This window comes from Poecilia reticulata, chromosome 6 (assembly GCF_904066995.2).
Source record: "Poecilia reticulata chromosome 6, P_reticulata-male-v2, whole genome shotgun sequence".
NCBI lineage: Eukaryota > Metazoa > Chordata > Actinopteri > Cyprinodontiformes > Poeciliidae > Poecilia > Poecilia reticulata.
Window position 1 is genome coordinate 19,434,557 of NC_088835.1, and position 12,459 is coordinate 19,447,015.

The 12,459-nt window shown below is 42.9% G+C and overlaps 1 protein-coding gene across 7 annotated transcripts in view; it reads left to right on the plus strand.

The window, feature by feature from the left end:
* The window catches only part of LOC103466054 (genetic suppressor element 1-like), a 55,309-nt gene that overhangs the window by 26,406 nt on the left and 16,444 nt on the right, over window positions 1–12,459 (plus strand). For 2 of the 7 annotated variants that reach the window (XM_008411361.3, XM_081608103.1), the window contains exons 2-3: window positions 11,268–11,447; window positions 12,246–12,445. In XM_008411361.3, the coding sequence (XP_008409583.1) occupies window positions 11,268–11,447; window positions 12,246–12,445 (380 nt within the window). Of the gene's footprint in view, window positions 1–973; window positions 1,605–9,553; window positions 9,698–11,267; window positions 11,448–12,245; window positions 12,446–12,459 lie in introns of those variants that run through there. The other 5 variants (XM_017305480.2, XM_008411363.3, XM_081608105.1 and 2 more) reach the window with 5 other exon arrangements.

Below are 12,459 nucleotides of genomic sequence, written 5' to 3' on the forward strand. Positions count from 1 at the left end.
TTAATGCATGTTTTTGTTGTGTTGTACCAAAAGCACTAAGCAGTCCAACGTGATATGAAACTCTAAAAAGGGCAGAAAGAGGGAGTAATTCATGTACTAAAGTTGTGTGGTTTGGGGTTGGGAACCCTGGTGATTTTATTGAGACCAACAGCCTCTGCTATGCCGCATGTTGCCCCTGACTACCATGGACATAAAATGTGGACAAGCTGACAGTTTTAATTTTCAAAAAGCTGTTTCGGTTTCAGCCGTAATGATGGATGGTCAGTACTTATGAAGCACCTTTTTTATTACTTTTTTTTTAAAAACACAAAATGCTTTACTAGGTGTTTTACCCAAACGTCTTTCCCAGCGGCTCTTCTGTAAACGGGTGTGCACAGAAACTGCCAACCTTGCAATTAATGGACAACCTGCTCCATTGCCTGAACCATACTCACATTACTCTTTTTTTTGCACTGTTCCTTTAATGGTGCAATCCTCCTTGATTTAGTATTCTGCTTTTAGAAAAGGGTAAAATCCCCTATGCAGATTAGTCTTGATCAGCCAGAGGATTTTTAGGTTTTCTTATTCTTAGAATCATCATCAAAATTCATCAATTGTTTACTATTTACAGTATGTAGTGATTTCTGAACTCTTCCTGGGTTAAAAGATTAGTATTATTGTTTCTAAATGAATATGAACTGGGTTTTTTTTTTTTTTGCATTATTTGAGGTCTAAAAGCACTGCATCTTTGATCATTTCTCATTTTCTGCAAACAAAAACTATATTTTTGCTTGGAATTTCAGAGATATGTTGCCAGTAGTTCATAGCATAACAAAACAATGTTCATTTTACTCAAACACATACCTATAAAAAGTAAAATCAGAGAATTGACAATTTTGCAGTGGTTTCTTAATTTTCTTAATTTTTTCCAGAGTTGTAATCCAGGCATATGCGAAGACGTTACTTTCACATGTAGTTAGGTCAATATGCCAAGATGCCCACGGGGCGAGGATCTTGCCACCTAGTGGAGAAAGAAGAATCTATTGCCATAGATTTTTAACATTTCAGCAGAATCCAATAATTAATAGTTCTACTGTTGGTAAGGACGGTTATTAGCAGCTGCAGCAGCCTGTTACTGGTATTATTGCTAATTAGTTAAATATGGCTGTTAGTAGCTCTCTGAAGCAGCGGTAACAGCAGGAGGAGCTGCCTGGAACAGGCCTGATTGTCTCCAGTGGACAGTAAACATGTCCAGGCTGTGAGGGATCTGCAGTCTGGGCTCACATCTTCCTTCCCCACATCCCTCCATCTCTCCAGGGAGCATCAGTGGAGCAGGTGCTCACTCCCCTCCTCCTCCTCCTTCCTCCCATCCTCCTCCCTCCCTCTCTCTCTCTCTCTCTCTCTCTCTCTCTCTCTCTCTCTCTCTCTCTCTCTCTCTCTCTCTCTCTCTGTGTCTCTCTCTCAGAGGACAGTTAATGAGTTCCCCTCTCCTTCCCACATCTCCACACCGTGTGTGCTGCACAGTATTTCGTCCCGGGGATCAATTTGTACATCGCAGCGCACAGAGCCGCCATTTGTTTAAGCGATATGCGCAAAAAATTGCGTGCTTTCCTTCCGGTGAGGTGGTGAGTTTTGCGTTTTCTGTTGTTTCAACACAAATGCTTGTTAATTATCAGTGTCTGAGAAGGTCTTTCATCGACATGCGGCTTTTTCTGAAACCCTACTGATCAATTAAGCTGGTCAAACTTTCTCACTCCTTTTGCTGTTTCTTTCGTTTATACTTTTGATGATTCTGCGGTGTTATCTTCAGTTTATAATCTCTTCGTTAGCGTTGGACGGACTGTTTGAAGTGAAGCTTGTTTTTAGTCCATGAAGTCTGAAAGTGAGTGTGATTGAATCAGTCAGCAGCATGTCATCAAACTGGTTCGGCTTGATGGACAGAGTGAAGGCAGCAGGAATAAAGCAGCTTCTGGCGTCTGCTTTTTCAAATAAAACTACGTTGGGCTGCTCAAGCATAGACGAGAGATAGTAGACGTTGCACGAGCGCTCCGATTATACGTCAACGGCGGCGCCATGTTGTGCGTGGCTTGTTGTTGAAAGAAAACAGCAATGGACTCAATTTCACAATAGATGATTAATAAGTAACTTGTAAAGTTAACGAGTATAGTTATAATTGTAATTCCGCCGTTCTCTCTTAGATTTTAAACTAGTTTGAGACTAAGGTGGAAGTGCATTTTAAGCTAATTTGGTCACATTTTTCAGTTTTGATGTTCAGATGTTTGACATTATATCTCACACAATAACTTTTATTGTGGTGAAATGAACACATAGTTTTATACTCAAACCCAACTCATCCAATATTAATAGAGCGTAAACTTATAATGTCTCTTTATGAGGAAATCCCAGTTTCCAATTGCACATCAACCTCATTTTAAGGCGCTCTTGCCACTCACAAAATGGCGACTATTCTGAGGTATTGTTTTCTACTAAACAAGCAAGACAACTGCAATCTTATAATTTTATAAATCTATGTGAAAGTGCACAAAGAGCATTCATGCTCTTATTTTTAAGTCTGATTGATTCATTTCCTGTAAGGGACAGTTAATTGTCTGTCTTGGCACAGCAGCGAGATTTGGGATCAAAAAGGTGTTTGAGCTCCTTCCTTGTGTGGCTTCTTGTTCTAGTCAAACTTGTCAGTGATTAAACACCGCACCTGTTTGCTCATACTAAACTCAGGAGCATACATGATATGTGTGTGTGTGTGCGTGTGTGCGTGTGTGTGTGTGTGTGTGTGTCAGCCTGCAGTTTCCTCCTGATGGTTGTCTCCCAGCACCCCTGGGAGACAGAGGAGTTGCTCTTTAATCCGGGACCTTTAACAGCAACTGTATTGTTTGGCTGAGATAGATGCCGGCGGGCGCATCAGCAGCAGTCAAGCGGATCCCGTCGCTTTTGTGTGTGTACACAGCCCGCAGGTGGAGCTCAACACACACACACACACACACACACACAGACACACACCATGCACCATGTGCTGCTCCTGACCTACCATAGACCAGCTGCTCAGCAGGGGTTACTGTGTAAACCTCCAATCTCTTTAATTACCTCCTTCTCATATAGTGGCTGTAAACTGATGGCTTCAGATTCACCTCACCGTCTTTATTTCCTCACCTTACAAAGTATGAGCTAAATATTGAAATATGTTTTTTTTTTATTCATGTCAGTCCTTTTCACAGTAGAAGTTATGAACATAGTCAGAAATGCTTGATCACTGCTTTTTGTTGTGATCAGCTGACATGCAACAATTAAATTTTAAAGAATATTTAAGCACATTCAAAATGACACACTGAAAAACGTGACCTAACCAGGACTTTTAAACATTCTACTTATCCTTGTGAAAATCTATCATGTTTTTATGTGACCAAGAGTTTGACTTTTTTTTTACTGCCTTTTTTAGAGGAGTAAAAAAAATTGAGACTTGTATATATTTTTTATTCCCTTTACCTTTTCCACTGAATTTCTTAAACTTCACCCCACAATAGAAAATAAAAATCCATTTTGAAGCAGCCAGCACAGTTGTTTGAGTGTTTTACAAAAATATTCTTTACCAAATACATTTTTTCATGTGTTGTCACAAACTTCAGTGTTTTTTTTCTGGATTTTAAAAAATATAACAAATCAACAAAAAATTTGCATAATTATGAAGTGGAAAAAATTATAACTTTTAAAAAAATGGACTTTAACTATCCCATTTACACGCATAATTATTCCACTATCTCAATAATTCCTTTATATCTCTGGTTGTTTGTTTGGGGTCATTGTCCTGCTGGAAGCCTCTAACATGTTTTCTTCCGGGATTGACGTTTTTACCGTCAACCATTTTCTCATCAGACTTCACTAGCTTTACTGTCCTTTACTGTCCCCACATTGTCACAGCATGATGCTGCCAACATCGTGCTGCAGAGTTAGTTTTCTGCTAAAAAAAAAAAGAAGCTTATTTAAAGTTTCATCTATCTTCCATTTTTGTTTGTTGCTCCTTTGTTGCTTGTGGCAAACTACAAACAGGACTTCTTTGAAGGATTTTTTTAACAGTAATTTTCTTTTTGTCACTTTTCCCCAAAGGCCAAATTTGTGGAGCATGTTAATAATAATTGTCCTCTCCTACCTGAGCACAGATTTCTTCAGCTTCTCCGTGAACCTTTTGGTTTCTTTTCTGATTTATTGATCTTGTTGCCTTTCAGTTTTGTTTTTCACCAATGTCTTGGTAAATTTTCAGTTTTGCCACACCTTTTCCGTTTCAGGATTACAAATTAAACTCATCTAATTTTCCTCCCATGTCCCAGTTATGGACTACTTTGTGTTGGTCTATCACAAAAAACCCAGAATAACAAACATAAAAGTTTTTGAGTGTAGCAGAGCGAAATGTGGAAAGGTTCAAGGCATTTGAAACAAAATTAGCAAAATTTCTTATTAGTCTTTCATTATTTTCCGATGATTAATCAAGAAGATAGATTCTTAATCCTGGGAGCTATCTAAGTACTTAATCTGATTTAAAGGCCATCTGGGATTGTTCTGCAGCTTATACAACAAGCAGTCAGAGTCAAGTATAAAAGAGAGGTGGTGAATGGAACAGCTGCTAAAACCGCACTTCATTGGCCTAATCTGTAGTCCGATACAGATTAGGCAATCCTTTAATCTCTGAACTATCCCTCCAGTTATTATTCTTTTTTCTTTATTATAGCACACATCTCAGTTACACACTGTACTTCACACTTACCCAGCACCTGCTACGATGGTAAAGGTTGCGTGCATCTGCTATCTGTGTGTCAGCACACATCGTTTGTGTTTGTTCAGATGGTTGGGGTCTAGCCGCAGCGATGTCAACACCTGGTGAGCCGAGGCTGTTTAACTGTCTGACATCACCCCTCCCCCTCCCCCCCACATACCCTACCCCTCCTGTAAACACTCCTCCAGTTTCAAATTCAAAAAAATAAAAATAAAAACCTCCTATAGGCTGAAGTCAGAGCGACAGAGTGAGGCTGGCTTGCCTCAGACTCTTATCTTTTTGCATCACCTTCGTATCAGAGAGTCGAGACTGAGTCACAGATTGCACAGGAGATGAATGACAGAAAAAAAAAGAAAAAAAAGAAGGGGGCAAATGAATGCTAGAGACTTGAGTGGTTTCACAGGCGGGAGGGGAGGAAATGACGAGGCACAAGAAACGATGACACTGACAGATACAGAAAAATGTGTGCCGTCCCAGAGCTGCTGCTATTTATGTCCTGGTTCTACATCTGATGGCCAGTGACAAGATGCTTGAAGACAAGTACACTGATTAGAGAAACCAAGATGGAAGGAGGGAGAGGGGGGTCACTGGAAGAGGAACAATGCCCTGCAGCCAGGAGGGGAAAAAAGAAGAGAAGAGAAAAAATAAGGAGGCTTTTTTTTGTTTACTGATAGCCTGCATTTATTCCCTACTGAGAGATCCTTCGGTTACAGTTTGATTCCTCTGCTGCTGCTGCTGCCTCTTTCTTACTGGGAGTGTTGGTTATTACAGTATGTGGTTTTTCTGCTCCATTTATCCCAGAACTATAAATGCACACTGGCTGTTTGGTCCCGAGGGGTCACATGCATACGTTTTCTGACGCACAAAAAAAAAGAAAAGAAAGAAAAGCCTGAATCCTGAGTCAGCTAATTGTTTGTGTGCAGACAGCGCATGCATTAATATATGTGTGTGTGTGCGTCTTCAGCTGCGTTTTTTTTTTTTCCCCCTGAATTTCTAAGTAGACTCGATCCTTCGGGTGCGTGAGAATCTCAGTGTGTGTGTGTCAGTTGTTTATGGGTTGTAAGGATGTGTTAAGTGTTTCTGTGTGAGCTGCAGAGTGACTGCAGCTACTAAAGCCATTTAGCAGCCCCTGGAGGAACCCCAGAGACCGCTGTGTTGACGCCACTCTGACTGCTATTACAGACAAGTTTAAGAGGCCGTAAAACATTTGGCTATTTTTCCTTACTCTCTTTCTCTCCCCCGTGTGTGTGTGTGGGGGGGAGGTGGTGGTGGTGGTGGTGGGGGGGGGGGGGCGGGGGGGGGGTGTGTGTGTGTGTTGGAGAATTTGAAAAAGTCTGCCAGCTATTGTAGCAGCCACAGTAGCCATTATTGTGATTACCATTAACTCCAGAAACACATGTTTTAAAGTTTAAATGGAGCATATTTTCACTGTGTGTGTGTTTGTGTAGGCTCATTACTGGTCTTTACACCAGGTAACTGTTCATAAACACAACGGAGGATAATCAATTTAATGTCAAAGTGTTGACACAGACAGAAACACACACACACATTCAGGCATGGCAGTAAGGTCAATTTGGTGTTACAACCTCTTCTTCCACACTAATGCCCCCTACTTGCCTCCACACGCACACCCCCACACACACACACACGCACACACACACGCTCTCTTTTTCTTTAATGAGCTGACGGGGCAGAGCAGGTCTTCCCCCTGCTGTCCGTGCCATCCCCTGGAGTCCAGCCTGTTTTTGTGAGGTAGCAGGAGCAGAAGAAGAGAAAGTGAGCGATGCGGAAAGGGAGGCCCTAACACAGGTCCTGACATGTCCTGCATCGCTTACGTCAAGCTGAGCTGAATTTGATTGCGTAGGCGGGTGTGTGTCCGTGATTGGATGCGTTGTGGCCCACTCTGATGTGATTTCCATTTTGCAAAGGTGAGGGAGGTTTTACTGGTTTGTAGTGGAGGGATAATTTTTGCAACACCAGTGGCTTTATCGTCTCTTGGATGACAGATAAACATCCCAAAGGTAAATATTGAGAAGGCAGTTGTGACATCGTGCCACCAACAGTTGGTATATTTTCTTGCGCTCACACCCACAGAGCTTTTCTACATTCACTAGTTAGGTGACTTCTGAAGGTAATTAGATGCACTGCATTTTATTTATGAGTGTGTGAGTAAAGAGGGGGAATACAAATGCATGCCACGCTTTTCCAATTTTCATTTGTAGACAAACTAGAAAACCATCTATCATTTTATCCCTCACATGATTATCTGTCACATAGAAGCTCAGCGAAATGCATAACAGTTTGTGATACAAAGTGAATTGATTTAAAGAATTTGAATACTTTTGCACGACACTGAAGTTTAAAGGGGGAATTAAAAATAACAACCAAAACCAAACCACCGATGCTTCACTTCTGCTTGCCAGCTGTGTATCATGAAACCCAGTGACACAGATACTGTAACTGTGCAAAAAGTCGTTTTCATTTTCAGATTCAGCCAAACACCTGGAGTCAAGAAAAACTGCAGCAGACAAATACACTGTGGGAATAATTCAGTCTAACCTTGCTGAAAAGCTTTGTTTTTTTTCTTTGCAAATGTCAAAGCAATTTTACTTCCTTCACTTGCCAATGATTTAATGTTGTGGCTGATCGAAGTGCACGGACGCCGGAGCTTTGGTTTCTCTCTAGATGACAGGACACAGAAAGGCATGGCTCATGTCTTCTTTCCTGGTTTGATTAATGATTTTTTTGACTCAGAAGTTGAAACTCGTGTTTCAGATTCACTTCATGCCAAAGTAACTGTGTTCCAGTTGGAAAACCAGTGGGATTTCATCAGTGTTGTGCTCACGGTGACCAGGCTAACGTCTGATAGCAGCATGAGCAAGTATCATTAGGTATGCTTTTGCATTTTATACACATAAACAGAAGTTGTGAGGTTCTTTCTGAACAAGTGATTTAGCGAGATCCAATTATTCAGTAGGTCAACTAAACAGTTTGTCATTGCAGCTACCAGTTGGGTGACATTTTCCAGTTAATATTTTTACTTTTCTAATCTTGGAGTCCTAAAATGCATCCCAATCAGGCTCCTGTCTAGAGCAACCCTTATATATTTTGCTGAACGCGTTCTTTTCCTCCTAATTTTGATATTTTCTGCAATGTTTTCCAAAGTAGACTTATCTTATTTGTTCACATGGGCAGGTTATTCAGAGTAATTAAAATTATTACAGAGAGGCCTACTTTATTCATGTACATGTTGGTTCCTGTGCAGGAAAATACAATAATAGAACTTGTTTATGGCATTTCCACCTCCTCCTGACATCTGTCTTGCTACCAAACTTTGACTATAACACGAGGAAAACAATCATCATTTCCAGCCCAGTTCTTCAACTTCCCAGTCAAATCAAATTTTGTTTCACTTTTCTCTCTCCAGAAAGATAAATTTGGCAGAAATATCCCTGGAAACAGAGAAAAAAAAATAATCTAAATTTAGCATTTGTAAAAGTTATAGATCATTATAACAGGAATCGATATTTTATATAATTTTAGCAAGTAGGAACAGTTGTTGCTTTTCTATGTTAAATTAAAAAATAAGGGTTGAAATCTCTAACTTCTAAAAAGAAAAAGTTTTTGACATATTTGTCATTATGCTGTGACAATATAATATAAGACAGATAATCTATGTTTTTCTGTACAAACTGCAGAAATACGTCAGTCAGAAACAACCAATCAGAGACAGTAAGAGGGTTTTAGCGCTGTCAATCACTTTCATGCTCATCCCTCCCCTTGCTATCTGCTAGGCTACAGCTTTTAGCCCGTCTTGAATGCTAACACTAGTTAGCATAGCCATCGATGACAGCGGATAAATGCTTTTTCTGGAATGGTAAGATGTTTCTCCGCCATCAGAACACTGAGCAGCATAGATTGACAACAGACGCTCCTCCTGGTTCTGATTGGCTGGTTTTGGTCAGGAGCTGTGAACATCTTCAGGTGGCCGCAGGAAGGAGGTGGAGCAGCTTGATGATTTTTGTCAGAGTTTCTGTCTCATACGGTCACAACGTGGTGATAGTTTTAACAACTATGGAAAAACACTTTAATACTAGGAAAACTCTTAATATTTTTTTACTAAGATACGTAGCGATTCATTTAATGATGCAACCACATCTGTTTACAACAACAACAACAATAATAATAAACTAATTTAGGTAGAAAACCCAGGTCAAAATTTCTAAGGAGATTCCAGCAAACATCTTAATTTCCACTTGGGTTTTTGGACCTCCTCCTCTTCCTCTCTCTCCTGCTGAGGGGTCAGTGGTCAGAGGTGAGGGGTGAAAGGTTTCTGTAAACCCCTTCTATATACTCACCCCAGATCCCCACATAACTCCCCCCCACCATCCCCGGAGTCCCAAAGCAGATAGCTGACTAAAACAGAGAGACAGAGTGATGGATGGAGGGTTAACACTACCACACACACTCACACACACACGCACACCCACACGCACACACACACAGAGCTCAAATCACACACCCTCCCTCTCCGTCATCACCCTCCACCCTCCACCTCCTCCTTCTACTCATCCTCTCTCCGCCCCCCAAGCCACCACCAACGCCGCCGCCGCCACTCTACCCCCCTTGGAGTGGGAGCCAAAAGGGAGGAAGGCAAAAGACGGAAGAAGAGAAAGCATAAACATCAGCTTGAGTGGAGAAAAGGGAAAGATAGGTGAACTGTCAGAAAAGCGAGGAGTTAGAAGCTGGATGGAGTGGATGGGGTGAGAGATTGAGAGGGAGGGAGGGTAGAAGGAGGAGGAGGAGAGGTTAGATAGAAAAGGGGTCACGTGACCACGTAGCAGCTGCAAGGCTGAGAGGGGGGGAGAGTGAAAGAGTCTCACACAGAAGCAGAAAGACGACGAGCAGGAGGAGATCAGTGAGCGGCAGGCAGGGGTGAGTGTTTGCATGTCTGAATTACGTGCATGTGGACACTTTTAGCGCGAGCGCTGGTGAAAAACGGCTGGAACATCAGAGGGAGCAGCCTCTGAGGAAAAAGATTGTTTTAAAACGGGAGCAGGACAGAGAGAGGAGATCATGTGCACTGGCTTTTGTTGAACAAGCTCAAGTATGCTGAGATAAACACGAAAGAGGAGGAGAGGAGACAAAGGAGGAAAAGAGTGAGAGTGTGGAGAGGAGAGGAGGGAGGGAGGAAGAGAAGGAGTCGATAGAAAGTGTCTTATCATCTCTCCCTTGACTGCTGGGCTCAGCAGAGACAGAGATGCACACACACACACACACACACACGCACGCACGCACGCACACAACCACACACACTCAGCTTATCAGGATCTGAGCTTTTACCCTCTTTGCCTCTTCCTCTTTTCTTTTTAACATGTCATTACCAGAGAAGAAACGCATAGATTACAGAGAGTGATCCTTTCTGTTAGGCAACATGAAAGAATGCATCAATACTAAAATATATCCTGATTATTTTTGCTGAAATCTCAGGTTTCTTCTCCACTTCATGTTCACTTTATTCAAGACTCCATCCTCTTTCTCCATCTATTAGCTTCCTGTGAGTGATTTGCTCACGCGTGTCACACGGTGGAGTCCAGGATCCGTCCAGGCGCCTGTAAATATGAAAGTCTCTGCTACTTTGAGGCCCTGACACCTGCCTGTCCTCCACGCTCACCAGCATTGTCAGTGGGATTGAGCAGAGCACTCAATAATCATGTTCAGTGTGCACATATGAATATTTCATGAGCGTGTTTGCTGCTTTTGGTCTTCGTTTGTTCTTCTTGTGGTTTTCTGCGCGCGCGTGTGTGTGTGTGTGTGTGTGTGTGTGCTTTAAAGGTGTGTGTGTGTGTGCTAGTAATGAGGTCATGGTTGAAGCCGGCAGAGGGACGGGACAGGGTGGGGGGGGCGTGCAGAGGGGGTGGGATGAGGGAGGGGTTGTGAGGGAGTAATTCCAGCTGTAATTAACATTAGTGGGTCAGTGTGGGGATAGATGAAGAAAACAAGGGAAGCTCTGGCCCCTCGCTGCGCCCACTGTCCGGCGGATCGATGTGTGTGTGCGTGTGGGTGTGTGTGTGTGTGTGTGTGTGCGTGTGTGTGTTGTGTCAGGGTGTAAAAATGCAGTCGTAGTTAATAAGACTCTTGTGTGTGCGCGTGTGTGTGGATGCTCCCGGGTCTTAAGATGTGTCGGCTGGCTCCCTTGAGGAAACGGACATGTGTGCGCTCATGTGTGTGATTTGCTATTAGGGTCAGCGCTCTATTTGACACAGCTCTACTCCCTCCACTCTATCTATGCTGAAGCTGCACTCTCTATCATGATCACAGACAGTAAAACACACACACACTTCTACACACTTGTCAGCCGCAGCTAAAGTCATTCAGTTTGAATAAGACACCAGCTTGGATCAGAAAAACAATCATTTTTCCAACAAAGAGAAATCTCGCTTCGTCACGTTTTTCAGTGATTTTCAACATTTTAAAGCTTCTTGTCTCTCTTTCTTTCCCTCAGGTATGAACCATGAGACCAATAAATCGGCATCATTAGGAATGATCTCCACAGCAACTCGCACCACGGCCACAGTCAGTCCCCTCAGCCCACTAACCAATGGGAACGCAGCTGCCCAGTCTGCAAACTCCGGATTTGCTGCCGCCCTGCGTAAACTGGCCAAGCAGGCCGAAGATCCCCGAGGTGAGAGGTGGTCCGGTCCCCCAACAAGCCAGAACCGGCCCCAAACCGGATAGGGCCTTAAGCAGAATTTTACACAGGACTTGCCCATTTTTGGCTGATTATAGTTTCCTTTAAAGAGCTGTAATATAAGAAGGAACAGCATCACAATACGTCTTTCTGAGTCAGTACGTATATTAGGAGTTGCAGAGACAAAATAATTAGCATCCTATAAACACTTGTTTCTATGTGCTTCCCTTTTATGTCAGCATTTCCAAATCTAGTATGTTGCACGAAGAGACACTTTGATAAAATACACTCAGCCTTCCTGTTTCCTGCCAAAAGTCTTGATCTCTCTCCAACTCTGTCAGCCTGAATGATTTTCAAGAGCTGCACAGTGTATCCCAGAGTTTTCAGAACGTCCTAATGAAGGTGTTGAATTAGAGCTGACCTACTCTGACCTCTTCCTCTCTGTCTCCTCCTTCATTTGTTTCCATTCATCTCCTAATTATGACAATCTAATTACAGCCAATTATAGGAAGTCAGTGCTCAACTTCCTCTCCATCCTCTGTCTCCCTCCGCCTCAGAACGTGTATGTGTGTGTATGTGTGTGTGTGGTGCTACATGAACAGAGTAATGCCAGTGACTGTTACACTCTCTCTTTATCACATTTAACACCTCCCTTCGCAGCGTCACACCACAGCCTTTTTCAACGAGCCTTTTCTTCCTTCATGTTAGACACACGTGTCGAATACAAACACAAAATTATTTAGTTTCATTGTGCAATGATTTGATTTGGATCCCTTCCTCTCTGTCTCCCAGTCTCTGCCCTCAGCGGCGAATCGTCTCCGGTGTCTTCACCAGGCACCAGCCACCCCTCGCCGGTCGCCACCCCGAAGCGGGGCTCTTTAGGGCCCCTCCTGGGCCAGAGCAGGGGCCACAGTGTGCCGAGCAACACACCCGTGGTCACCATCGCTCCCACCAAGACCAGCAACGGCCAGTGGAGGGCTGACGGCCGGCAGGTGAGCTGTTTGCT